The sequence below is a fragment of the Lampris incognitus genome, chromosome 9 (assembly GCF_029633865.1).
Source record: "Lampris incognitus isolate fLamInc1 chromosome 9, fLamInc1.hap2, whole genome shotgun sequence".
Taxonomy (NCBI): domain Eukaryota; kingdom Metazoa; phylum Chordata; class Actinopteri; order Lampriformes; family Lampridae; genus Lampris; species Lampris incognitus.
The window spans coordinates 10204140-10231694 of NC_079219.1; the positions used below are offsets into that span (position 1 = coordinate 10204140).

Sequence of the window (27555 nt, forward strand, 5' to 3'; positions counted from 1 at the left end):
TCTCTGTAGCAACTGGCCTAAAGGCACAATCACTGATTAGGATGTAAACCAAAATACAAAAAAACAAAAAACAAAAACATGAACGGAAGCTGCCATCACTTCCAAAACGATTGAAGGGTCTCTCAATACAATGACTAACTTTACTCGACAACTAAATCTGGGTTTCTGATAAAGTATTGTAACATCCACGAATAAGTTAGACTCGCTAGCCGTGGGCTAACGGGCCGGACTCTTTAGGCTGCCCCCCTGAATTCGCTACCGTATAATATAATCTGTTTCCGCTTCCGGTGGGGGAAGACGGCGGCGCGAATTCACATTTGCGGCGGCCTCACTCAGTGGCCGTCGGTGCGGCGTCTTTGTCCACGTCTGCGTCTAAGTTTGTGTCTTCGTTTGTTGGCTGCGAGAGCTTGGTCCGCTGCGCTGTGGGCCCAGGGACCGCGGCCTTGCCCGGAGCTGCACCCGAGGAGGTTACACCGAGGGCGGTCTGACAGGACGCGGAGGCAGGGCAGGCTAAGCTAACTGCTAGCCCACGCAGACCGGAAGTTCCGATAACACCGAGGGCGGTCTGGCGGCGGCCTCACCTGGCGTTGACTGTGGTCGTCGTGTGGAGTGTGTCAAGGTGTGTCAAGGGTGTCTGGCTGGGAGGGCTTGGTCTGCTTCGTCCGGTTGCCACAGGGACCACGGCCCCTGCCTGGAGCTGCGACCGAGTAGGAGACACGGAGGGCGGTCTGACAGGACGCGTAATCGGGGTAGGCTAGGCTAACTGCTAACCCATGCAGGCCGCCGGTTCCGACAGTCATCCTGGCTGGCGTTTGTTCCCTTGGACAGTGATTGATTGATTGATTGATTGATTGATTTGGTTTGGTTTGTTTTGGATATGTGTTAGTTTGAATATGTGTGTTCTTGTAATTCTTGAATGTGTTTGTGTCTGTGTGTCGCACTGGTGTGAGCTGGGGGAAACGGCATGTCGTTTCACTTCATGTGCACAAGTACATGAAGTGAAACGACAGAGTGCTCCTGTTCCTGTTAAAAGGCTTGTTCGCATTGGTTTGTTTGTTCGGATTAAGAACCACATCACTCATCTCACAAGGTCAGTCTTCTAAAAACATCCCAAAACTAATGGGCGTTCTATCAAAATCAGACTGTGAGAAACTGATCCATGCATTTATAACAAGTAGACTAGACTACTGCAGTGGACTACTCACCGGCCTCCCAAAATCAGTTGTGCACAGTTCAAAATGCGGCAGCACGTGTTCTCACCGGAACCAAAAAGTATGCGCACATTACACCTGTTCTTAGATCTCTGTATTGGCTCCCCATGAAAACTAGAATCGATTTGAAAATGCTGTTGATTGTATACAAAGCGCTAAATGGCCTTGCACCACACTATATAAAAGACGTGCTAATTACTTACAAACCAGCAAGAACTCTCAGGTCCGATGGCAGTGGTCTTTTAACCATCCCTCGTAAGCGGGGGAAGCTGCATTTTGTATTTATGCCCCAAGTAGATGGGACGCCCTGCCTGAGGACCTGAGAGAGGCCACCACACTGGACACCTTTAAAAACTTACTTTTAAAAACAGCCTACGGCTAAGTTCTTGGTGTGCGTGTTTGTTTTGTATATTTTGATATTCTCTGCACTAACATCTGCTGATATGCATATTTATTATCTGTATTTTCACTTTTATGATTGAGTTGCAATTGTATTGTCATTTTATGTCAAGCACGTTGTGTTTATGAATCAGGAATCCGGAACAATTGATTTGTCATTTCATCCTATGTACTAGTACATACACAAAAGATACGAAATTCAGTTTCCCCCAGGCAACAGTAGTGCAGTACAAAAGACAAAAACACATCGAAAAACAACACCACCAAAAAACATACAAAAACAGAGCTCAAAGCAAAAACAGCCAACAACACAGTCCATCCAGTACCACACAGTCCATCCAGTACAACACAGTCCATCCAGTACCACACAGTCCATCCAGTAACACACAGTCCATCCACAGTCCATTCAGTACAACACAGTCCATCCAGTACCACACAGTCCATTCAGTACAACACAGTCCATCCAGTACCACACAGTCCATCCAGTACAACACAGTCCATCCAGTACCACACAGTCCATCCACAGTCCATTCAGTACAACACACTCCATCCAGTACCACACAGTCCATTCAGTACAACACAGTCCATCCAGTACCACACAGTCCATCCAGTACCACACAGTCCAAAAACTCCACCGTCCAGGGAAATGTGCTATAAAAATAAAGTTTGACTTGACTTGTAAGGTTTGGAGTAAAACACGCCCATGTTTTCTAGTACCATCGGCTGACAAAGACACATAAAAAACAACTTTCAATCAATAACTCAAACCCCTTCAATCATGTACGCAAATATAGACTCGCCTTCGTTATTTTACACTGAGCCAAACAAAGGGGGCATAAAGGCGCCCCAGTGTACGTAGCATGCCGGCGTTCCGGAAGCAGAGGCGGCGCGACATGTAGCCGCCCCCTTCACACAGACATCGATTCGGTTTTGCGGCTCCCTCCGCCGCCGGCTTAACGCCGGAACAACAGTACCCACCACCTCCTCCTCCTCCTACCCCTCCCTCGTCTCCGTAACTTTCTACGCTGAACGGCGAGGCGGCTTAATGACGCAAAGTTCCCGCCTTGGAAGCGCCGCGTAAAAAAGGCTCATAAGAAAACTAAGTCTATTCCAGGGGCGTCCGGCTCTCAGCAGCGAGCCGGACGGGTCTCACGCGCGCTAAGTGGTCTTGCTGGGTGAGGGGACATGTGTTGGTATTTTAACTGGTTCCGATTGTCCCAAGAAAAGTTTGTTTTCTACTACTTCAAATTGAATTACAACTAGTTGCAATCCGTTCAGCAATCGGGGAGGGGACTAAACGCACACATACACACACACACACACACACACACACACAAGTTGGGTAATGCGGAAGCGGAGCGCTTCAGTCGGATTGAGACTACACCAAAAAACCCGTCCGTAAGAGAAGAAAGGAAAGGTTCGGGGTGAGTCTTAAGACCGTTTGGTGTCTGGTTGTTTGGCTGTTTCCGGGCGGGAGTCTCCTTTAATGTTACTGGCGCCGCCGTTTATGTGGGAGTTTAGCGACAGGCTTGTTTTCCCTCCCCCCCGCTCGGGTGAGCTGATGTGAGAAGTCGCGTATTTTCTTTCGTTTTCTCTTCGCCTATCCAAGCCGCAGGTGAATCGTCATGGCCTCTCCAGAAGTGTACAGCTCCACCACGACGTCTGCGCCCAAGCAGAGCGGCTGCTTCGACGTCCCCAACAAACTGCTGGACCTGAAGAGGTTCGCCGTGAAAGTCGCGGAAGTGGTGAGTTGGGTTTTCACTCCGGCACGCCGTCTGAACGCGCTGGCGAGCTCGGCGCCCGGCGGACATTTGCCCGCGGACGAGACTTGACTTCGACGTGTTGTCGCCGTTTTAGAAACCCGGGGTTGTTTTTTGTTTTTGTTTTTGTTTTTTTGCCTCGCCAACGTCAAGTCCAAATCCGTTTGAAACGAAGCCCGAAGCCACGTCGGCGTTTTCAAGTTTAAAAACACAAACAAAACAAAGATAGACGTCGTCTCATGGCCAAGTGCACATCGCCTTGCAACTTTTGGACTAATGATGGGTTCGCGTTAGCTTGGTGTACTTTGCACTTGCATGGGTTAGAATTGGTATTATTTAGTATTGTAGCGAATCCGGGGGGACAACGCAGCCACGGGAACTGCCGCGGCCGGGACGCGAACCCGTATCGCCCGCACCGCAGGAGACGTCGCTAACCGCTCGATTAAAGGGTCAGACTCGCCGGCCAGCGTGTCTTCGTATCCATGCACGTTACAGTATTATTGGTTAATTAGCATCTCGCTGGTGAGTGTTGCAACCGAGGGCAAACGCTTTTTGGGCGGCACGGTGGCGCAGTGGTTGGCACTGTCGCCTTACAGCAAGGTCGCGGGTTCGAACCCCGGGGTTGTCCAATCTGGGGGGGGGGGTCGTTCTGTGTGTGGAGTTTGCGTGTTCTCCCCGTGTCTGCGGCGGGTTTTCACTGGGCGCTCCGGTTTCCCCCACCATCAAACAGACATGCATGTTAGGGTTGATAATACCCCTGTCTGTGCCCCTGAGCAAGGCATGGCAAGACGAACTGGAGTTGGTCCCCGGACGCTGCACGGCGGCTGCCCACGGCTCCTAGCTACACAGCTGGAATGGGTTAAATGCAGAGCCTCATTTCCCTGTGGGGATCCTTTAAAGTATATCAAATCGTTGGTATTGTTGTCATACCCAGTATACTGTAGGACACGCAGAGGCTGTGTGTAACCTTAGCACAGTTAAACTGTAAAACCCAAACAGCCATAGTACCCGCATGGATGGATTTGCTGTGTAAACTGGTACTGTGTCTGCAGGTTTTTCTTCCAAAACAACACAAGTGTCTTGATTCAACAGACCCACACATCTTCAACCAGAAAAGAAGACTAGTCAGCGAAATCAGATGGTGCAATGTTGGTTGGAATAAAAACGTGCCTACACACAGCGTTCTGTATGTTGCATGGTTGAATATCACTGGTGTGCAAGTTCAGAAGACAAGTGATCAGAGGAAGGGCTTTATTTTTCTTAAAAGAGCCTTTCGACACTAGTTTTTGTCTGTATTTCCTGACTATACAAGGATATAAAGGGGTGTAGATGTAGAGGATAGTGATGGTGGTGTACACGTGTAAAAGGATTTAAAGGGGTGTAGATGAAGAGGACAGTGATGGTGGTGTCCACGTGTAAAAGGATTTAAAGGGGTGTAGATGAAGAGGACAGTGATGGTGGTGTCCACGTGTAAAAGGATTTAAAGGGGTGTAGATGAAGAGGACAGTGATGGTGGTGTCCACGTGTAAAAGGATTTAAAGGGGTGTAGATGAAGAGGACAGTGATGGCGGGGTCCACGTGTAAAAGGATTTAAAGGGGTGTAGATGTGGAGGACAGTGATGGTGGTGTCCATGTGTAAAAGGATATGAACGGGTGTAGATGTGGAGGACAGTGATGGTGATGTGGGTAGGACTTGAAGTGACAATGTTGTAGTAGAACATCTCACCCCAGCTTCTCACAAGTCTGCCCAGAGTGGTGCGCGTTTTTGGTCTGAACCCCACGCGTGTGGTCTTCATCACATGGGTCTCGCCGTCCCATATGTCGTAGGCAGTGTGAAGGGGGTTGATGGTAAAATGTGCTTTCCAGATTTTCTCCCTCAAAGCAGCTGTGTGCCCCCCCCCCTTTTTTTTTTTTTCGTTGAATTTATCATGAGGACAATCAGATCCACCATCCTGGACCCATACCAACATGTTTTCACATCAAAACATGAAAAATAAAAAATTAATACCCCTTTTAAAGTTTGCTGTTGCTTAAATGAGCTGGCCCCACTGAAAATCCCCTGTAACTTACAACGCAGCTGACGGGAATCTTTGTTTTCTAGGTTTGCAGTTCAGTTTCCAACTTCTCCCATTGGTTATTTAAATTACATTTCAGTCCCCAAAGACATGGAGTAGTCAGGTTATGATGCCAAAATGTTGAACTTCAGTTCAGCACTACTAAAAATGTTGATATGTGCTGTTTTCGATACAGTGGCAAAAAAGGACCACAATTTTTTCTGCAAAATGTAGAGTTTTTACTGAACAATTTCTATTGACCAAAACATAAAAAGTATTTTACTGAACTATTTTCTATATCAACTACTACTACTACTACTACTTTTGGCTGCTCCCGTTAGGTGTCGCCACAGCGGATCATCCATTTCCATCTCTTCTTCTTCGTTCTTTCATTCATTCTTTCATCCATCATCTTCTGTCTTTTCTATATAACAATTTCTGTCCAAACGAAAATTAAACAGGGACTATATTTACATGCAGTGAATTATCTGATGAAGGCTAATGACTTAATTAAGGTGATAGTTCAGTTAAGATGTCTACATGTGTTTACATGATGCCATCTCTTCAGTAATCTGTGTCTACAAGACTCGTCGGATAATTGGTTTACGAAACGGGAGTTGTGTTGTGTTCGACCCCACTTCCACCATTGTGTTTGAGACTTTTCTGAAAATATCTTAATTTCTGATTTATTTATTTATTTTTTTTTTTTTTTTTGGTCCGTCCAAAACTTAAGGATATTAAGCTTCGTAATTTTTACTGAGCGTAACCGCTGTTTCAGTCTCGACCCTTCAATGTGGCTGTTTACTGTCGCTCGCCATGCTGGTTTTTTGTGTGTATCATTTGCCAGTAACTTTTTGGTGCGTGTGTGCAGCAAATTCTCCAGAGGAATTCTTATTAACGTGTTTACGAAGCACAGTAAATCAAATGATTGCTAAAAATCTGTCCCTGTTAATTATGTTTGTGTCAATTTAGACCTTAATGTGATAAAATGGCTTGGTTAAATTGCTCACGCTGCAGTTGCAATGATCGAATTATTTCCGTAAAGCGGGGTTAGACAATTTTCTTTCAGTGTTATTTGTGGAAATTTTCGTATCCTTCGTACAGCTATGAGTAATTCAAATGGTCTGAGAGAAAATCAAGCCTCTGATTTTAACTTGTGTCTGTCAGCGTATCAAAATCTCGCCTGCGCTCCCTGGATTGGTTGAGCCATTACTGCTCCTGATGGCCTTCAACCAATCAGGGGAGCTGTCTGGGACGGGACGGGATGGTCCTACTGCCTGTCAAATCATTCACATGCACAGCCTTTCTTTTTTTGGGATTTCCCCCCATTTTTCTTCCAATTGTACTTGGCCAATTACCCCACTCTTCCGAGCCACCCTGGTCGCTGCTCCACCCCCTCTGCTGCTCCGGGGAGGGCTGCAGACTACCACATGCCTCCTCCGATACATGTGGAGTCGCCAGCCGCTTCTTTTCACCTGATAGTGAGGAGTTTCGCCAGGGAGACATAGCACGTGGGAGGATCACGCTATTCCCCTCCCCCCTGGACAGGCGCCCCGACCAACCAGAGGAGGCGCTAGTGCAGCGACCGGGATACACACCCACATCCAGCTTCCCACCCGCAGACACAGCCAGTTGTGTCTGTAGGGGCGTCCGACCAAGCCGGAGGTAACACGGGTTGGTAGGCAACGAAATAGACCGCTATGCTACGCGGACGCCCTATGCACAGCCTTTCTGTTGCTTTTCTTGTCATCGCTGTGGATCTTCTACAACATTCAACTTTGCATTCATCTCATCTCTAAAATAGTTGACCTTTTATTTAAGTAAACGAGTCACTGGAAAAAAATGCTTTTTACATGCGTAGATTAGCTGCTACACACTTTACTCTCCATGTCATAACATTATTACGACATGTGGCATTCTGCACAATATTGCTACAGTTAAGGAAGAGCGATACCAACCTGTGCTGCACCATGACCCTGAAGAAGAACCCCCCCCCACACACCACCACCACCTTCCCAACCACAGGCAGCTATTACAGACACCATCTGCAGCAATCTTTTCTAGCTAACAGCTCGACATCACCCACACCACCCCCTTAGTATTTTACCCCCAAATAAAGGCGGCTCGATTTCCATTTTGGTTACTCATTTCCTGTTTATTTGGTTCAAATACTAATGACAGAGGACATGCTATATTTATTTAACATCACTTATAGCCAGTGAAGAAACATGTCATGAAGCCACTGGTGCTGCACCATTTCAGTGTCGAGCTGTTTTTTTACAAGTTCATGTGTGATTTACCTGGAGGCTCTTGAAAGACGTCATGGAAGAGACCAATGACATTTTTTTATTAAGCAAAGTTGGCTTGTAGTGTTATCAAAATGTAATTGATTCAGGTACACATACGGGTGATGAGGAAAAATATGAATAATTCTGTGCTAAGATGTCCTGTGGAAGTGGACAGTGACCCTACCTGGGTTGGAAATATCTATACTCAGTAGTATTGAGGGTCTTCCTCATTCTCATCCTATATCACCAAATGTTAGAATAATGGGCTATTATAAACCTTACCGTATATGTAAGGGGACATTTGTGGCGAAAGAGTCCGACTGCTGGAGGCTGTGTGAAATGGATGTTTTCACTGGTCACAGTGAGAAGATTGTAGGTGGATGCAAAAGAATAAGTGTTAATCAGCCATATTTGAAGCTAATATAGCTGGGTCTTTATATAGCAGCTTGATAGACCAAGAAATGTTCTGACTGAGTGCCTGGTCTTGAGTCTGGGTGAAAGGTGGAGGTCTGGCTCCAGAGCGAAACTCAATTATAAGTCGAGGCCTACATTCATAATGAAGGAAACAGTGTGGCTATAAAGCAGATGAAACATTGCCATTTTGAATTATGAAGTGGATTCATGCAGCTTAAATGCATGTTGATGCATGTGAATTAAAAATGGGGAAAAAAATAGCGTAAGGTAGTAAAGTATTGCAGTGTAATCTCCAATATAGGAAAAGCATTGAATTCAAGTTCAGTTGACATCTGTAATGCAAGATAACGAGGCTACTTCACAGTTTGATAAACTCGCACAATAACTCACAAAGTTTCTAGCATACCAGCATCCGTCCTTTGTGGCTGCTGATGTTCCTTTTTTTTTTTTTTTAAACACGCTGGTGTCACTCATACTCGCATAAGACCTTTTTGTTTGTCTGGTGTGAAATAAGATCACTGCTGTTTCTTGTACCCTTAATCCAGCATGAATCCTGTTTTCAGTGATGGATGAAGATGGCTCGTTAAGTTCACCGTGAAACGGCATACTTCAGTCTGCACGGCGTTGTATGAACTTGATCCCCGACATTCAAATCGGCCGTTTCAGAACCGGTAATTCGAGATATTCCGTGTTTGGCTCGCTCAAGTCAGAACTTTAATTTGGAATTTTCCATTCGTGTCTCTGGGGGGGAAAAAACCCCGGTGTCGGCCATTATTGTGGCCCTAAAGGCCACAGCATTAACCCTGTGAATCAACTCTAACTTACTGAGGGTGCTGCGCTGCCGTGTAAAAGTTTTGTTTTTTTTAACTCGGGGACAAGGGACATAAGACCGGGGGACCCTCTGAACACCACACATACACACAAATATTTACACACATATAACATGTTCCCCCCGTGTCTGCGTGGGTTTCCTCCGGGGGCTCCGGTTTCCTCCCACAGTCCAAAGACATGTAGGTCAGGTGAATTGGCCGAACTAAATTGTCCCTAGGTGTGAATATGTGTGTCAGCCCTGTGATGGATGGCCTGGCAGCCTTTCCAGGGTGTCTCCCCGCCTGCTGCCCAACGACTGCTGGGGTAGGCTCCAGCATCCCCGCGACCCTGACAGCAGGATAAGCAGTTTGGATAATGGCTAGATGAATGGATAACCTGGGTCTGTTAGAGCGTTTTTAAATACTCCTTAACAGATACACACCCAAGCAAAGCAAAACATTCACGCTTATTGGGTTTAACAATGTTCGTTTCATTCACTGAAAATATGAGGGGGGGGGTTGAGACCATGGTTGTTTTTAAGCATGGTTGTATCTAAAATGATAAAAGACAACTTAAAATCTTGAGAAGAAATTAAACGAGTGTTTTACAGGATCCATCTCCTCCATTAAAGGAGGACATTTTGGGGGGGTTTTTGTCGGGGGGGGGGGATCTATGGTATTTTGGTGTAGAATTCAAATTGAATTCAAGCAGTGGGATGCCAGGAAAGATCGGAGAATCCACTGAAGTTCTTTAAGTGTATAGGAGCAAGGCTGAGCTAAGTTCATGACCCAGAGGTTGACATCTGGCAGCTTCTTCAGAAGTTTTAAAGAGGGAAGTGAAAGTGCTTTGCTGCTGGAAAAATTATGTTTCCTCTTCTGGTGAACTGGAGGAGGCTGACTAAAGAAAAGGGCATTTCATGGTCTTACATCCTTCATTTGGTGTCGGAAGCATGGTTGCTTCAGTACTGGAGCTCCAGGCCCATGTCCTGGCTTGCACATTTAACCTCCGTGCACTGACACGTGGGTTTACAGAAAGAGAATCAGTAATATCCCAAACCGCTCCCAAACTAACACACCAGATTAATTAAAATCACTTTAAAAACTCAATCCAAAGATTGACGTTTCTTTTCTGTCTAACTCGGTGCTGCCATCTACTGGTGTGATGTTCAATTTGGGTACAGTATGATTGCAACCCAACTGCATGACAAACTGCACGAGTGCAGATAGTATTGCTGTGTTTTTCATACATGTAAAGTGATGTGTGTCTTGTGAGTTTCTATTGTTTGTGTACCATGTGTGTCAGGAGGTACTGTAATAGTATGTTAGTCTGTTACGGGTGCTGTTGTTTATATGCCATGCTTATCAGTGTGAACTATAGTACTGTTTGTAATGGGGAAATTATCTGGTAACCACGGAGGGGGGGGGAGTCTCTGGAGAATCAGTATAATTGAAAAGTTTTACAAATTAGATTAAAAGTGGTTAAATATTGATTGACCTCCATTTCTCGGCCTTTGTCTGTGGGATCATTTTACATGAGTAAAATGTAAAAAGTACAAGGCGTAGGTGTGGAAGTATTTCAACTTAACATTTTTCACTTAACAAGGATCTTTGTTTAGACAATAGAATCAGCTGAAGGGTTTTAGTTCAGATTACCTTTATCACTTCAGGGGTCCTTGTGTCCCGATTCACATAAATACAATCACCCTGCAGCTGCCCGGTAAGATTTTAGGATCGACCGAAGAAGACTGGAAACCGGGACAGTGTTTCACCTTAACTTGTGCAGATGTTCCTAACAATCCAGACATTGAAACTACTGGGACGGGAAGTTCAAAGACATTTTAAGCAAATCAGTTTAGTTAAAATGCCACTTGTATGTTTGCTGTTAAGCCCAAAATTGTATTTGAAGATAATGTGCTGCATTCAAGACGGCTTGTAACTAGAGAAACATGAGCTATAACTTGCAAAAAAAAAAAATGAATTGAATGGTTGTTGAACTCAGAATTACAGGTCAGTAATTGGAGAACCAGTGTCTGTGTGTGCGTCTGTGTGGGTGGGTGTGTGGTTCTATCCCCAGTGCAGTGGAGCTCAGTGTGTACAGCAAGGCACTGACACTGGCAGGATTAGAAGTTCTGTTCCACACCCATAGAAAGACTTTTTATTATACTTTTTGTATAGTTTAATCCACACAGCAGAGGAAAAATAGGACTCTTAATTTCTCTAAAACCCACAGATCCTAGCACCCTAGCAAATCTCACAACTTGTCTCTCTGATATTAAATTCTGGATGTTCTCAAATTTTCTCAAATTTAATGATGATAAGTCTGGGGTCATTCTGTTCAGTTTCTGAAAATTACATCACCCCTTTTGTTACTAATCTTGGTGGTCTGTCAAGTAGTCTTAAGCAGGCTGCTAGGAATCTTGGGGTAATATTCGATGCTAACCTCGGTTTTCATAATAAAATCAAACATGTTGCCCAGTCACGCTTTCTCCAGCTCAAGCTGATCTCCAAAATTAGGTAATTTTTATCAATTTTCGATCTGCAAAAAGTTGTACATGCTTTTATCCATTCTCGGCTTGACTATTGTAATGCACTGTATTCTGGTATCAGCAAGGGCTTCCTCCACCATCTGCAGTTGGTACAAAACGCCGTTGCTCGGTTCATTACCGGGAAGAGGAGGCATGACCATATCACTCCTGTACTTGCCTCCCTACGCTGGCTCCCTGTTATATTTCGAATTTATTTTAAAATTTCACTGCTCAGTTTTAAGGCCTTAAACTTGGTATACACCCTCTTGACCAATAAGATCTGCAGATGGAGCCCTGCTGGTTATTCCCAGGTCTCGGTTTGTAACAAAGCGTGATCGGGCTTTTGCTGTTAGAGCCCCCACACTATGGGACTCTCTTGCTATTGAACTAAGACAAACCAAGTGTCTAGCTTCTTTTAAATTTCATCTTAAAACTTTTTTTTTTATTAAAGTTTTTACAAATGTTTATTTGTTTATACTGTTTTCATTTTTTTCTATTACTTATTTGATCTTACCCTTATTTTTGCCTTGTCTGGTTTTATATATTTGTGACATTGTTTTAGAAAAGTGCTATATTAAAAAAGTTTTTAATTCAGGAATATTTCTAAAGCTTCGGTTCATCTGATCTGAACACTGGTGAAGTCACAGTAAGAAAAACGGGAACAAAATGGTAGCATTCTTTGTTCATTTTAATGTATATTTGGCAGTGTAATTATGTGATGTGTTAGTATCGTATATTTTTTGCATTCATGATAGCAATCTGTGAAATTTAAACGTGACTATATTAGCCCCCATTCTGGAGGCCAGAAGGGCTGAGGCTTTGGCGGTTGTGGAAGCAAAAATTTGGGTGTGGGAGGAGTTCAGCGAGGCTATGGAGGAGGACTTGCGGTTGGCCTCAAGGAAGTTCTGGAAAACCATCCGGTGACTCAGGAAGGGGAAGCAGGGCTTGACTCAGGCTGTGTTCATCCAGGGAGGGGAACTGCCTACCCACACTGGGGATGTTTTCAAGCGGTGTAAAGAACACTTTGAGGAGCTCCTGAACCCAACTAACACATCCTCATTGAAGGAGGTAGAGTCTGATGATTCAGGGGAAGCCCCACCCATATTCCTGGCAGAGGTCTCTGAGGTAGTTCAGAAGCTCCTCAGTGGTAAGGCACCGGGTATGGGTAGTAGTCGCCCTGAAATGCTGAAGGCTGTGGATATTGTTGGGCTGTTTTGGCTGACACGCCTCTTCAGTGTCGCGTGGAAGTTGGGGACAGTACCTGTGGAGTGGCAGACTGGGGTGGTGGTTCCCATATTTAAAAAGAGGGACCGGAGGGTGTGTTCCAATTATCGGGGCATCACATTGCTCAGCCTCTCAGGGAAAGTCTACTCTAGGGTGCTGGAAAGGAGGCTCTGACTGATTGTCAAACCTCAGATACAGGAGGAACAATGCGGAGTCCGTCCTGGCCGTGGAACAACGGACCAACTCTTTACCCTTGTGGAATTGCTGAGGGAGGCATGCGAGTTTGACCAACCAGCCTACATGTAGTGTTTTGTGGACTTGGAGAAGGCTTATGACTGTGTACCCTGGGGCACTCTGTGAGGGGTACTGCGGGAGTATGGGGTGCCGGGGCAGTTGCTACAAGCCATCCGGTCCTTGTATAACCAAAGTGAAAGCTGTGTCCGCATTCTCGGCACAAAGTCAGACACGGTTGTGGTGGGTGTTGGTCTTCTTGTCTCCGATTGTTTGTGATATTCATGGACAGGATCTCAAGGTGCAGCCAAGGTGAGGAGTGTGTTCATTTTGGGAACCTCAGAATTGCATCTCTGCTCTTTGCAGATGATGTGGTTTTGTTGGCTTCATCAGAACGCAACTTCCACTGCGCACTGGGGCGGTTTGTGTGAAATGGCTGGGATGAGAGTCGGCACCTCCAAGTCTGAGGCCATGGTTCTCTACCGGAAAATGGTTGATTGCTCCCTCCGGGTTGGGGGTGAGTTGTTGCCTCAAGCAAAGGAGTTCAAGTATCTCGGGGTCTTGTTCATGATTGAGGGTAGGATGGAGTGAGAGATTGACAGACAGATTTTAGCAGCATCAGCGGTAATGCGGATGTTGTACCAAACCATTGTGGTGAAGAAGGAGCTGAGCCGGAAGGCAAAGCTCTCAATTTACCAGTCAATCTTCGTTCCAGCCCTCACCTATGATGATGAGCTTTGGGTAGTGACCGAAAGGATGAGATCGCGGATACAAGTGGCTCAAATGAGTTTCCTCCATAGGGTGTCTCGGCTCAGCCTTAGGGTGAGGAGCTCGGACATCTGGAGGGAGCTCGGAGTAGAGCTGCTGCTCCTTTGCGTCAAAAGGAGCCAGTTGAGGTGGTTTGGGCATCTGATTAGGATGCCTGCTGGGCGCCTTCCTTTGGAGGTTTTCCGGGCATGTCTAACTGGGGGGAGACCCCGGGGTAGACCCAGAACTTGCTGGAGGGACTACATGTCCAATCTGGCCTGGGAAAGCCTTGGGATTCCCCAGGAGGAGCTGGAGGGTATTGCTGGAGAAAGGGACGTCTGGAGTGCCCTACTCAGCTTGCTACCACCGCGACCCGACCCCAGGGAAGTGGCTGATAATGAATGAATGAATATATTAGCCATGTTTTTGGTTTTTTTTTTCGAGGCAGTCTAGCCAGATCACATTAAGTTGCTCAAACATTCTGCAGATAAAATGGTGAGACATTTAACAGCATCCATATCACCCCCCCCCAAGAGTAAACGGCATGAATGCATGGCATCTGTAGTCAGAAGTTCCGAGTTGTCTTGAACACAACAGTAGTTTTTGCTTTTGGTGCATTTTGAAAATTATAATATGCATCTGAACTGGGATTTGAGAAGAACTGGGTTCAATTACCAGAATCGATAAGATCCAAATGATACCTGAATATATTGTCTTCATGTGGTGTTGGAGGAAGAGATGAGCACTGCTCTGATGGGTGAATAATCACTGTAACAGTTATTTTTTAGCCCGTTTGCGCTTAGCCTTTTACTTTTTTTATCTTTTCATCAATGTCTCGTTTTAAAATATTTTCAGGTACCATGAGCTTTCATTTCACTGTTAAAGCACATTTTCAGAGGGAAAAAGTACAAATATTCTTAATTTACAAGAAAGGAAGAGATCTCCTGAACTAGTAGAAAGATAGGAGAGGAAAGATGAAGAGGTGTCAGAACAGAGGATGAGGAGTCAGTGGTCAAGACGGGGGTGTGAAAGTTGTTCATTTTCAGTGAACTTTCAGGGTTAGCAAGATGGAGTTTAGGGGTGTTGTCCTGTCCTGTTCTCCATCTGTGTGTCCTGACATGTATAAAAGGAAAAAAAGGGGTCTTGCTTTAGAGGACAGTAATAATGGTGACCATGTAAAAAAACTAATAAAAAAGGGTGTAGTTGTAGAGGACAATGATAATAGTGTGGCAACCTCTGGGGTTGAAAAATGAAGCCAACGTGGAAGTGTTTTTTGTTTTGTTTTTTTTTTTTGTTTTTTTGCTTTTACTATAGTATTTTATCTGTGAATCACTTCAAGATCTGTCTCTGCAGATGAGAAGCGCTACACAAACTCAATTTATTGTTATTAAGTGCCAAAAACTGCAGTTTCTCGAATGGCCACTTGAGGCTGGCTCCAAAAGCAAGGCAATCCCCATAGACCCCCCCATGATGAAATGCCCAACTTTACAGCAGAATTAACCATGTTTACAGCCAGGTATTAAAAAAAAGTTTTTCGTCTCTATAGCTAATTTCCCCGTTCATGACAACTGTACAGGGGGTGAATTTTTATATAACTCACCCGTTTATATTAAAACTTAAAATTATGACAGAAAGTTGAATCCGTTCATCTGGACATCCAAATGAGTTGAATCAAGTGCAACTGGACTTGGTATATATCCGTGAAGACATTTCGCCTCTCATCCAAGAGGCTTCCTCAGTTCGTGCCTTTCTGAGGATAAATTCTGAGTCTCATCACCAGCTAGTCAGACTAGCTTCGTCTAGTCAGAAAGGCACGAACTGAGGAAGCCTCTTGGATGAGAGGTGAAACGTCTTCATGGATATATACCAAGTCCAGTTGCACTTGATTCAACTCCTTTGGATAACCATGACCTGGATGAATGAGAACATTCACAGACATCTGGACACAACGTTTATTGGGAGAAATGTTTTATCACTCATCTAAGGGACTTCTTCAGTCTCAACTGACTGCACATATCCCCACCCTTATAAACGGCACAGTTGCATAACGACAAACCAGTGATCAGTTTCATATACAAATTGCCATGACCATTAACTAGAGTTATAATGGCTATGTGTACTATTCAGAGGATTTGGGAATAGTTGCAATCAACTGTATTGTAAGATGGCGACAGATGTATTCTTAGCCCCCTGACCCCCGCCCCACCCCCGGTTAAGGGATGGTCGTTCCCTCTTCACATGGATGGCCTCTTTGCCTCCCCGTTCAAACCAGAATTCCCCCCTATCAAGGATGTGCACATCCTCATCCTTGAAAGAGTGGCCTATGGGTGTAGACTGCAGAGTCCTGACCTGACGAGTTAGCTCTTCTGTGTTGTACCATTCTCTTCGCCAGCATCTGTTTGGTTTCCCCGATGTACAAGTCACAGCAATCCTCCTGGCACCTGACAGCATACACTATATTGTTCTGTTTGTACTGGGGGACTAGATCCTTGGGCTGGACCAATTTTTGGCTCAGCTTTTTTTGGGGTGTTTGGAAAATACACTTTTCAACTGTTCCAACATTCCCACCACATGTGGAATCACCACTGGTTTATGCTTAGACAGCTGTTGTTCTTCTCTCTTCTATCAGCTCGTGCATTGTTTGGGCGTCTTCCTGGCTTTGACAAACACCCAGTTAGGATAACCACGCTTAACCAGGGCCTGTTTAATGTGGGATTTCTCCACTCCCTTGGCCGCTGTGTCGGTGTCAGCTCGATGGTACAGTGTCCTGATGACTCATAGTTTGTGCTCCAATGCTCCAGTTTGACTCTCCAGATGAGAGTCAAACTTTAATCAAAGAAGGTTGAAGCAGTTCATCTGGATATGTTTATTGACAGATACGTTTCATCACTACGCTTCATCATTTCATTAGGGCAGCACGGTGGCGCAGTGGTTGGCATGGGCACCTCACAGCAAGAAGGTCCTGAGTTCGAGCCCTGGGGTAGTCCAGCCATTGGGGGGGGGGGGGTCGTCCCAGGTCTTCCTGTGTGTGGAGTTTGCATGTTCTCCCCATGTCTGCGTGGGTCTCCTCTGGGGGCTCCAGTTTCCTCCCACAGTCCAAAGACATGTAGGTCAGGTGAATCGGCTGTACTAGATTGTGTGTGTGTGTGTGTGTGTGTGTGTGTGTGTGTGTGTGTGTGTGTGTGTGTGTGTTGGCCCTGTGATGGTTTGGCAGCCTGTCCAGGGTGTCTCCCCACCTGCCGCCCAATGACTGCTGGGATAGGCTCCAGCATCCCCGCGACCATGAGAGCAGGATAAGCGGTTTGGATAATGGATGGATGGATGGTTCATCACTCAACTAAGTGACATCTTCATTCTTAGTTGAGCGATGAAACATATTTGTCAATAAATGTATCCAGATGAACTGATTCGACCTTCTTTGATTTTTTTTTTTATTTTTTATTTTTTTTTACCTGGATTATTGAGCTTGCATCAAGGCAAACAGACCTTAAGTACTGATCAGTATGTGTTGGTTTACGGTAAACATGAACAATCATATGTCTTCCATCACCAATTGCAATTTCACAGTCTAAGAAGGGTAACCTGTCATTTTTCACATACTCTCTGGTGAACTTGATGTGGTTGTTCACCGAGTTGAAGTGGTCGGTGAAATGTGGTACATTCTGAGGTTTAATTTTAACCCAAGTGTCGTCCACAAATCTGAACCAATGGCTAGGTGTTGTCACTAGACAGGACATCAGAACCCTCTTTTCCACTTCCTCCATATACAAGTTGGCCACCTTAGGGGAAACTGGGGAACCTGTAACACACCCATGCTTCTGTATGTGAAGTACGTGGACTGAAGACACAGCTTCAGGAGCAGACATACTTGTTCAGTGTTAATGGTGGCCCTGTTGCAAAAGGTGGGGTCGTCCTGTAATTTCATATGGACAACCTCCACTGCTTCATCAACAGGAGCGCATGTGAAGAGAGACGTAACATCATAAGAGACCATTGTTTCATCCTCCTCCATGATGATTTCCCTCAACTTATCCACAAAATCCATAGTGTTCTGAATGCGATGTTCATTACTGCCTACAAACAGGTTAAGAATCGATGCCAGAAATTTGGAGAAGTTATAGGTCACGGAGTTAATCATACAAACAATAGGCCGTAGTGGCACATCCTGTTTATGTATCTTAGGTAAACCATACAGACTAGGTGTAACTTCCCCTGGGTATGATCTATGGTACAAAAATTCCATCAATAGCATTGTCCTGTTCTAACAGCTTTAGACAATCTGTCACTTTTTTCTTATACCCACTGCCTGGATGTCATTTCAGGGGCTCATAAGTATTTACGTCGCTAAGTAACGTCATAACTTTCTCATGATAGTCTGTCTGGTTTAATACAACATGCATCTGCCTTTGTCCGCTGGAAGGATGATGAAGTTATTGGCCTTACTAAGAGTCGTGAGTGCGTTCTTCTCATCTCAGCTGATGTTGGACTGTGGCGCCTTCGCATTGCTGAGGCAGGCTGAAACTTGTCCACAGTTGCTTAGCTTCTAGGTCTGTGGTGTTGTTGTTACCGGTTACCGATTCCATGGCTGTGGTCAGTTCCACTAGTGGGAGTTGCCTCGGCGTGACAGCAAAATTCAGCCCTATAGCCCTATAGCGAGGATGTCTTTCTCTGCCTGGGTGAGTTGTCTGTCGGACAAATTCTTCATCCGCCGTCCATTGTCTACTGATGTCTCTGGCTTGCACCAAGTAAGTCAAACTTCTTTTACTGCCTGGTTTTCAGCTTTCCATGTTGTGCTAGACAAGCCATCTCCATGAATTCAGTCACATGTTGGAAAGTGGGCTCATCCAGATGTGACCTAAGTCGCTGTTGGATCTGCTCCTCTTTGGCTTTCAAAGTGCCGATGGTTAAATTGGTTTGTCTCACCCATTCGTTCAATAGCTCGCTTTGTGCCTTCCGGAGGATCTTGCTAGGTCGGTGGCGTGTGACCGAAGATTTCATTTGCAGGCTCTGAGCTGTAATCCTGCTCTGTCTGGACCTGAGGCTGAATCTCAGATGGTTCCTGTCGTCTGCCATTTCACTCGTACTCCCGCACAAGTTTAAGGCAGTCCTCACGGAAATGAGTCACAATGTCTTTATGCATGGTCAATAATCCAGGTAAGGAAATCGGTGAAAGGTGATCAGTTCATCTGGACATACCGTTTATTGGGGGAAACATTTCATCACTCATCCAAATGACCTCTTCAGTCTCAACTGACTGCAGGTATCCCCACCCTTATAAACAGCACAGTAGCGTAGGAACCGAAAATGACTATTGGTTTCACATGCAAATTGTATATGAAACTGTTTCTCCAAATAAACGTGTCCAGTTTAACTGATTCAACTTTCTGTGATTTCCCTGCCTGGATTATTTAGCATTTATAAAGACATTTTATTTTAGTTGATAATCCATCCATGTAAAAAAATATTTTTTTTCAGTGGATAGCTTGGTTACACTAATGTTGTTCATGTGAAGCAGCCATTTTGAGTTAGTCTTGTTGCCTTAGCGGGCAATAAAGTTGGAATGTGACTTTGCGCGGCAGAGCCAGGTACAGTCAGGTTGCCGGCGAGGTTGTGGGTCAGCATAGTGTCCTCGGTTTCTCAGTCACATCCACAACCTCGCTCATCCCCAGCTCCAGCCTCTCATCCAAATATGGTCTAGTCCAGTTTCAAAAAATCAAGACGGTGATGGGAAAATGTCAAACTCAAGGCTTCACCAATGGGTGACAGCACGGTGTCTGTCCATTATTGTATAAAGTCTATGGCTTGGACTGAAGGTGGCAGTGTTGTAGTCAATCGTCTCACCCCAGCTTCCTACAAGTCTACCCGGGGAGTTTAGTTGGCTAACGCCGGCGTGTCGTCTTTCTACTCCCCTTATATTTTATTGGTCTAATGCGCTTGACCCCACATGTCTGATGCATCACCTATGTCACATGGGTCTTGCCATCGTTGTTTCCCCCATATGACGTAGGCATTTCAGAGTGGGTTGACGCTAATATGGACGTAAGAAATAGCATCAATTTTCTCCCTCACAATAACTGAGTGACACATCTCGCTTTTTGTTGAATTTATCATACGGACAGTCGGTTCTAGCATCCTAGACCCATGCCATCACGTTTTCACATCAAAACATACAAAAATAGGTTTACAGTCAATTTAAAGACCATCCCGTGTCCCGCACAGTGTGTCTGTCTGCAGCACAGCAAGGTCTGTCCTACATTTCCATGATGTGACTGGGCACCATTACAAAACCATTGTGGTTAAATGGGGTGGTGCTGATGTCTTCATCAAACAAAGAGCTCCAACAAAACCTTCACTAGCAATAGAACCACACACTCGCGAACACTGGAAAACACACTACACCACACCACAGCTCTGTGTGTATGTGTGTGTGTGTAAAAAAAAAAAAATCAATTCTCAGTGTGTAAAGCAAGGCACTAATGCTGGCAGGGTGAGGGGTTCTGTTCCTCACCCATAGAAAAATATCTTTTATTACACTTTTTGTGTAGCTAAATCCACACAGAAAACAAGACTGAACCATTTCTCTATAATTCAAGAATAATTTTAATTACATGTAGAGTAGAAATAATCTGTTGGAAATTTCAGAACAGGTCTGACCCAATTCCTCTACAAGAGACTGTTGTCCCCAAGACTCAACCTAATCTCAAGCCCCGCCCCAAAAACCAGGTTTATTTATTATGTATTCAACTTCCCCCCATAGTCATCAGAATGACACAGAAAAGCCTTGCATCAGATCTCTATCATGGTCATCCTTTTACAAGCCAGACTTCCTCTTGGACTTCTCCTGACCCCTCTCCAGAAGGTACAGGATGTGACCACGACTATACCGAAACAGTAATGTGAGTCCAGGGGCAGGAAGTGAGAGAACTTAGAAGCAGTGCCCAAACCCCTGTTCAGTCATTCACTATGAAACACAAAAAAAGATGCTCTATGGGGAGTAATAAACGGCAATTTCAGAACCTCCGACTCGACATTGTGCAGTTTCTTCTCATCCTGGCACACGGTATTTGACGGTGAAAAGAGTGTACGAGTAGAGCGGAGAAGAGGAGAAGCATCGCATTGTGGTATTTTCAGGGTAATGTAGTGTACATGCGTTGGACACTACATTTTCAATAGGGCTGTGTATTGGCGGGAATTTGGCGATATGATACTTAAGTGTATCGATATTTTCTTACACCCCTACTTTTCAGTTGCGTATTTGAGGTGACAATATAGTGAATACAGTTTATAGTTTAAATTCGGACACTCAAACGAAATGGAGGGATGTGAATATATCGCACAATATAGCAAATAGGAAGGGATTTCGGACACAGCCGGAGATTTTCGCAACCTTTTCTTAGAATATCGGTGGCAAAATGTTTGAATTGAGACAGACAGACATTTCTCTCCATATATGGACCCAAGTTGAGATGAAATATGCGCACACACACACACACACACACACACACACACACACACACACACACACGAACTCACATAGAGTGTATTTGACACAGTGATGGTAGTCGGCGGTGTTTAAAAATATCTCAAATAGAATTTGGCATGCTGATGCTAACTTCATTTTGGAGCATTGCTGCAGACATCTGACTCTCATTAAAGAGCGTGCAGACATGCACAGGGACAAAAAACATCACTCATCCATGACCAGTTATGCCCCTTTTCCACTGCATGGTACTGGCTCAACTCCACTCTACTCTATTCGACGCTACTCGCTTTACCTTAGGGATTTCGTTTTCCACTGCAGATAGTATCCCCTCATGGCGAAGCCCTGCTGGTCATTTGTGGGCGTGTTGACTAGTTTTGATTTTTTTTTCTTTTTCTTTTTTTTAAAGATTTTATTTATAGTCGGCCTGTCCAGGCTGTCTCCCCGCCTGCCGCCCGATGGCTGCTGGGATAAGCTCCAGCATCCCCGCGACCCTGGGTAGGGATGAGCAGTTTGGTTAATGGATGTATTTATATTTGGATTTCGATTTTTATTTTATTTATTTATTTATAGTGGTATTTTCATGTTACCTTTTAGTATCGGCTAGGCTCACTTGGAACCTCAACGGAGGTGGTACCAAAAAAAGTACCTGGTACCAGGTACTATCCCTAACTTTTGCCCAATGGAAAACCAAAAAAAGCGAGTAGAGTTGAGTCGAGCCAGTACCATGTTGTGGAAAAGGGGTACTAGTTCCTCTCTGTCACTTCTCTGCCAAAGTGTCGAAGTGTTGGGAGTTTTGACCTCCATCATATCAAGTTCTCATAATGATCCAATTGTGGCTTTTCTTATAAACTGGAGTTCTTTGAATTAGAAAGTGAAATCATGATACTTATATCTCTGTATGTAATGATGTTAGTCAATATTGCTGATTCCCAACTGTGGTTAAGCCAAACCCAGTCAGCGTACATGCTAAGTTTCATGGAAAATGCCAAAAATGGTGTTTATGTCAGCAGACTGTGGGTGGCTGGTTGGGTCACGGTGCTGTTTTCTGAACCATGACAGGGAAAACGTTGCATAATGTGGCCTGGAGTCTGTGGGCAGCTTCAAACAAACCCTTGTTTTAGTGTCTCCGCTGTGCTCAACTTCCTGTCTTACATGACATTTGTGGTCCTGGTTATGACAGTGTTGTTTATTTAAAGCAAAAAAAGGGCCTTTTAGTTAATGTTAGAATTGTCGTCTGCTGGAACCACACCCCCACCCAGAGATCTGTTTTACCAGAGCTGATTCAAACTCGTGTTAGTTTTGGATCTGCACTCAACCCTGTTTTGGGCCCAATTACATCCACTTACTTCTCTCCAGCAGCACAGTTCCCACATGTCCTGGAACACCTGGAAATTTAGAGACTAGTTTTCCCATTCATGGAAAACGCCTGGAAAACGATGAAGCTGATCAGCGTCCTGGAAATTTTACGGAAGCCCTGGAAAATTGCACTGTTAGTTTACAAGATTGTATTTTTACCCGCAAATATGGCATATTTCTGGAGTGATTTTAAACCAAGACGTCACATTTTTAACCCATATTTTTACCCGTTGAGATGTCACATCAGTGTTTTGAAGTTGGGTGGTATGTTTAGTGACCCACTAAAAGATACATGGTCCATTTAGAGACTGTTGAGACCTCCGCTGAATAATATGACCTTCTGTCAGCAATGGTTGCCATCTATATCCAAGCAAAGGTCATGGAAGATGTCTTTAAAGTCCAGAAAAAATATTTCTTCAAACGTGGGGACACTGACCAGGATGCTGCAGTTAAACATGACTTCCGTTATATTTTATCAAGATAACGGAATAAATATGATTAAACTGATTACCTGTGGGTGGCACAGTGGTTAGCGTGGTCGCCTCCCAGCAAGAAGGTCCTGGGTTCAAGCCCCGGGGTAGTCCAACCTTGGGGGTCGTCCCGGGTCATCCTCTGTGTGGAGTTTGCATGTTCTCCCCGTGTCTGCGTGGGTTTCCTACAGGTGCTCCGGTTTCCTCCCACAGCCCAAAGACATGTAGGTCAGGTGAATCGGCATTACTAAATTGTCGCTAGATAAGAATGGTCTGGCGGCCTGTCCAGGGTGTCTCCCCGCCTGCCTCCCAATGACTCCTGGGATAGGCTCCAGCATCCCTGAGACCCTGAGAGCAGGATAAGCGGTTCGGATAATGGATGGATAGATCTGTGAATGCTAAACACGAGTAGTAAACTTGGGTTAAACTGCCTTGTATATTTTATGTTACATTAACTGTTTAAAAGGAGTGATACCTGTGTCTATACTGGGTCAAACGGTTTTGTTTGTTGTCAGTCTGATTATAGGAGTGATTGTTTTATGTGATTTTAGAGATGGTCTTTGTAACTGAGACACTATCATGGGTCAACTCTGAATGAGGACAGACTGAAATTGGATTCACCAGGATTCAGTGGTTTTAATTTAATTTCAGTGTCACAAGCCTCCTTCTAAGCTAAAGCTAGCGGCTGCTATCCTTGATACATATATATTTTTTTTTCATCCAAAATGTATTACTCTGTTACACTAACGAGAGGCTAGTTAAGAGTTCTGGAACATTCCAGCATAACACCTCCATCAACAGGAAAGGAGGAGAGCTGCCTATTGAACCGTTTCCTGGCAACCAGCCGTTGCCACGGGATGAAAGAAAGGGCGCCAAGGTAGCTCCTCGTATGAGACCCCGCAGCTCTGACGTCTGGCTATCTGTAATCCTGGAAACTGTGGCGCGTGCCTGTGTGTGTGTCTGTGTGCGTCTGTGTTTGTGTTTACATGTTTAACTATCCTTATGTGGACCAAATGTCCTCATTAGGATAGCAAAACCTGAAAGCACCTGTGTGTGTGTGTGTGTGTGTGTGTGTGTGTGTGTGTGTGTGTGTGTGTGATCAGGCAGTCTGTGTTGTTACTAGACTAGGTGGATCGGTTATTGTGATTTAAGTTGTATCACAATCAGTCTGCTAGCTTTCAGTGTGTTGGCTGAAAGCTAGTAGACTGAGTGTGTTTCTCTTTATCAACATTTTCAAGAACTAGACTGTAGACCAGGGGTCTCAAACTCAAATTACCTGGGGGCCACTTGACAGGTGGCCATATGGAGGAGGGCCGGTGCAATAGGGAAGAAGAGAAAACTTCAGCTATATAACCTTCACATTGTCTTTCATTATTATTTCACATTTTTTCAGTTTTCATATGAGTAGGTAACTGTGTACATAGTGTAGCCTGGCCTTGACCTTCATATTCAGCCTACTTCCTGCCAGAAACCTGACACTTCATCTGCTGACGCATGTGAGGCACATTTGCTTTCAGGGACTGGGCAGTGGACACCCTGAGGACAGCCTGGAGATGTTCATGGTTCAGTCTGGACCTATGATTTGATTTATTAAAATTCATAGTTGGGAACAGTTTCTCACACAGATAAGTGCTGCTGAAAAGACAGGTGACCTGCCTGAACAGTTTGGACAACTGTGGGGATGTTTTGGGAAGCTCTCTGAGAAACTGTCCAAGCATCTCCTGCTCTCCTTGTGCCTCTCTGAACTTTGCCTTGAGCTCAGTGTTGCCCTGCAAGTCTATGAGCTCCATTTGAAATGTGCTTGGAGCACTGTCCACGTCAAACGAGAAGGGGTCTGCAAATAACTGGAAAGTGATGCTGTGAGTCTTAAAATCAGAAAAGCGATGCTCAAACTCCTGCTGCGGATTGTCAAGGGCAGTCGTACACTTATCAAGCATTGACTCTGGCACCATCATCCATGTTGGGGGGTGGGGGGGGGTGGACAAATCTTTCCACTGTGAGCTGTGTTTTCCGTAATCTGAGTTTCGTCACACTACGGAATGCTACTACAAGTTGGTCTGGCCCCTGCAGTTTTAAATTAAGAGTGTTAAGTGCCTGTGTGATATCAACTAAGAAAGCTACACCCATGAGCCATTTGGGATCATCAAGCTCAGGAGCATGTAGCCTGCCTTCTTTCATGAATTCTCTGATTGCCACTGCACCTGCTCGACCAGCGCATTTCTGTGAAGTACAGCACATCTCCATATGTTGCATCTATTTCCTCCAGAAATGCACAGAACTGACGGCGTTGTAAACCTCTTGATCTGATGTAATTAGTGTATTTCTGGCACCTGGCACGAAATTCTGGCATTTAGTGCACGACTGCAGCAGTCGTAATACTTTCAAATTTCAAGCATTTGCTGCAGAGTGCCTGCTTGTGAATGATGCAGTGCAATGCAGTTGCGGGATCTACAGTCTCTTCCTCCAGCTTTCTTTAAATCAGTGCTACAAGCCCATTTTTTTTCCTTCCAGTCATTGACGGGGCACCATCAGTGGTGATTCCAGCCAATTTATTCCAGGGTAGACCAGCACCCTCAATTGCATTGCACAGCACCTGAAATATATTTTTGGCTGTAGTCTTTCCCTTTACTGGATATAAAGTTAGCAGTTCTTCTGTTAACTCAACATGGTCATTGATACCCCTTACAAATGTAGCGAGCTGAGCATTGTCATTTACATCTATACTTTCATCAAGTGCCAAAGAATATTGCGTGAAATCGTTTGCTTTAGTGCACAACTGCCTGTAAATATCCCCTGGCAACTCGCTGATCCGTCCTGTCTTTGTATTTTGGCTGAGACTGACGTTTCCGAAGAAAGATGCCTCCTCCGAGCAAATGATATTTGCTACCTGCAGCATGCTGTCTCTCAGAAACTGTCCCTCCGTAAATGGCTTGCCAGCCTTCACTATTGCCTCGCTTACCACATAGCTAGCTTTGACAGCTGCGTCACTGCCGCCCAGTGACTGCTGGGATAGGCTCCATCATCCCCATGACCCTGAGAGCAGGATAAGCAGTTCAGATAATGGATGGATTTTTTTTGTTTTTTGGTGTAATGTATAGTAGCTGAATTAGCTTAAGAGTAGGTGAGAAGGGGTAGGAAAAAGTAATACCTTCTCCTACTCCTTTTTGAACATGTAACAAATAATGTGATGCATATGGAGATGTGTTCACTGAGTTTGATGTGTGGATTTGTTGATCACTTCAGATTTTTGGCGATGGATTATCTGTATGTTATATCCTGCTTATTTACATGTTTGAAATAAACCGTCATTCATTCATTCTAGTTGCGGGGTTAACCAGCCAGTATCCCGTATACACACACACACCTGAGCTGAGAGATGACATGTTACCTAATGATGCTGTTTATATCTCTGTGCATTTGTGTGTTTGATTTTTTTTTCTTTGTGCATGCATGTGTTTGTGTTTGTGTGCCTGTGTGTGCATTTCAGTTGCTTTCTTTGGTAGCCTTCATCTTAGAGGAAGTGGTCACCACCTGCATCAGCTGCCATGCCCTCTACTTCTTTGAGTTTGTCATCTGCACAGCCTTCTTCTTCACCATGCTCCTCCTCATCCTCATCTCCACCAAGCTCCGCAAAAAAGTTGGAATCGGCTACTGGTCCCAACTGGTACGTTGTGTGTGTGTGTGTGTGTGTGTGTGTGTGTGTGTGTGTGTGTGTGTGTGTGTGTATGTATGTACGTATGTATGTACGTATGTATGTACGTATGTATGTATGTATGTATGTATGTATGTATGTATGTATGTATGTATTCAGGGCCCAAACAAGCTTTTGTGAAATAACACAAACACCACAATTGTCATCTGTCTTCACTGAAGTGGACGTCCGGGTAGCACAGCGGTCTATTCCGTTGCCTACCAACACGGGGATCACCAGTTCGAATCCCTGTTTACCTCTGGCTTGGTCAGCCATCCCTACAGACACAATTGGCCGTGTCTGCGGGTGGGAAGCCGGATGTGGGTATATGTCCTGGTCGCTGCACTAGCGCCTCCTCTGGTCAGTTGGGGCATCTGTTCAGAGGAGAGGGGGAACTGGAGGGGGGGGATGGCGTGATCCTCCCACATGCTACGTCCCCCTGGCGAAACACCTCACTTTCAAGTGAAAAGAAGAGACTGGTGACTCCACATGTATCGGAGGACGCATGCAGCCCTCCCTGGCTCGGCAGAGGGTGGGGGAGTGACCGGGACGGTTCGGAAGAGTGGGGTAATTGGCCGGGTATAATTAGGGGAGAAAAGGGGGGGGGACTATCTTCACTGAGCAAAAAGACGTGCCGCTGGGTTCCATCTTCGATTTATATAAACATCTGCGTGGTGATTGGTTGCTGTGTTTGGTCTTCAGTAGGTACAGTATCTTATGTAAGTGCAACAAATGCAGACAAACACCAGGTTTGATATGAATATCCTTGGTCGGCTGCACTGGAAGGTCAGAAACCCCAACCTTCCATGTTGAATGGAATACCGCGGTTGAAAAGGAAAATGTTCATCTGTCCCTGCTTTCATGTTATACTCTTAGAATAAGATTATCATTTT

At 44.9% G+C, this 27555-nt stretch overlaps 1 protein-coding gene across 2 annotated transcripts in view; it reads left to right on the plus strand.

The window, feature by feature from the left end:
* Positions 1–2942: 2942 nt before the first annotated feature.
* Positions 2943–27555, plus strand: part of cmtm6 (CKLF-like MARVEL transmembrane domain containing 6) — a 29377-nt gene continuing 4764 nt past the window's right edge. Inside the window, exons 1-3 of one of the 2 annotated variants that reach the window (XM_056286659.1) lie at positions 2943–3034; positions 3220–3355; positions 26459–26635. In XM_056286659.1, coding sequence (XP_056142634.1) covers positions 3236–3355; positions 26459–26635 — 297 coding nt within the window. In that variant the 5' untranslated portion in view covers positions 2943–3034; positions 3220–3235. The remainder of the gene's footprint in view (positions 3035–3219; positions 3356–26458; positions 26636–27555) is intronic. The other variant, XM_056286660.1, reaches the window with a different exon arrangement.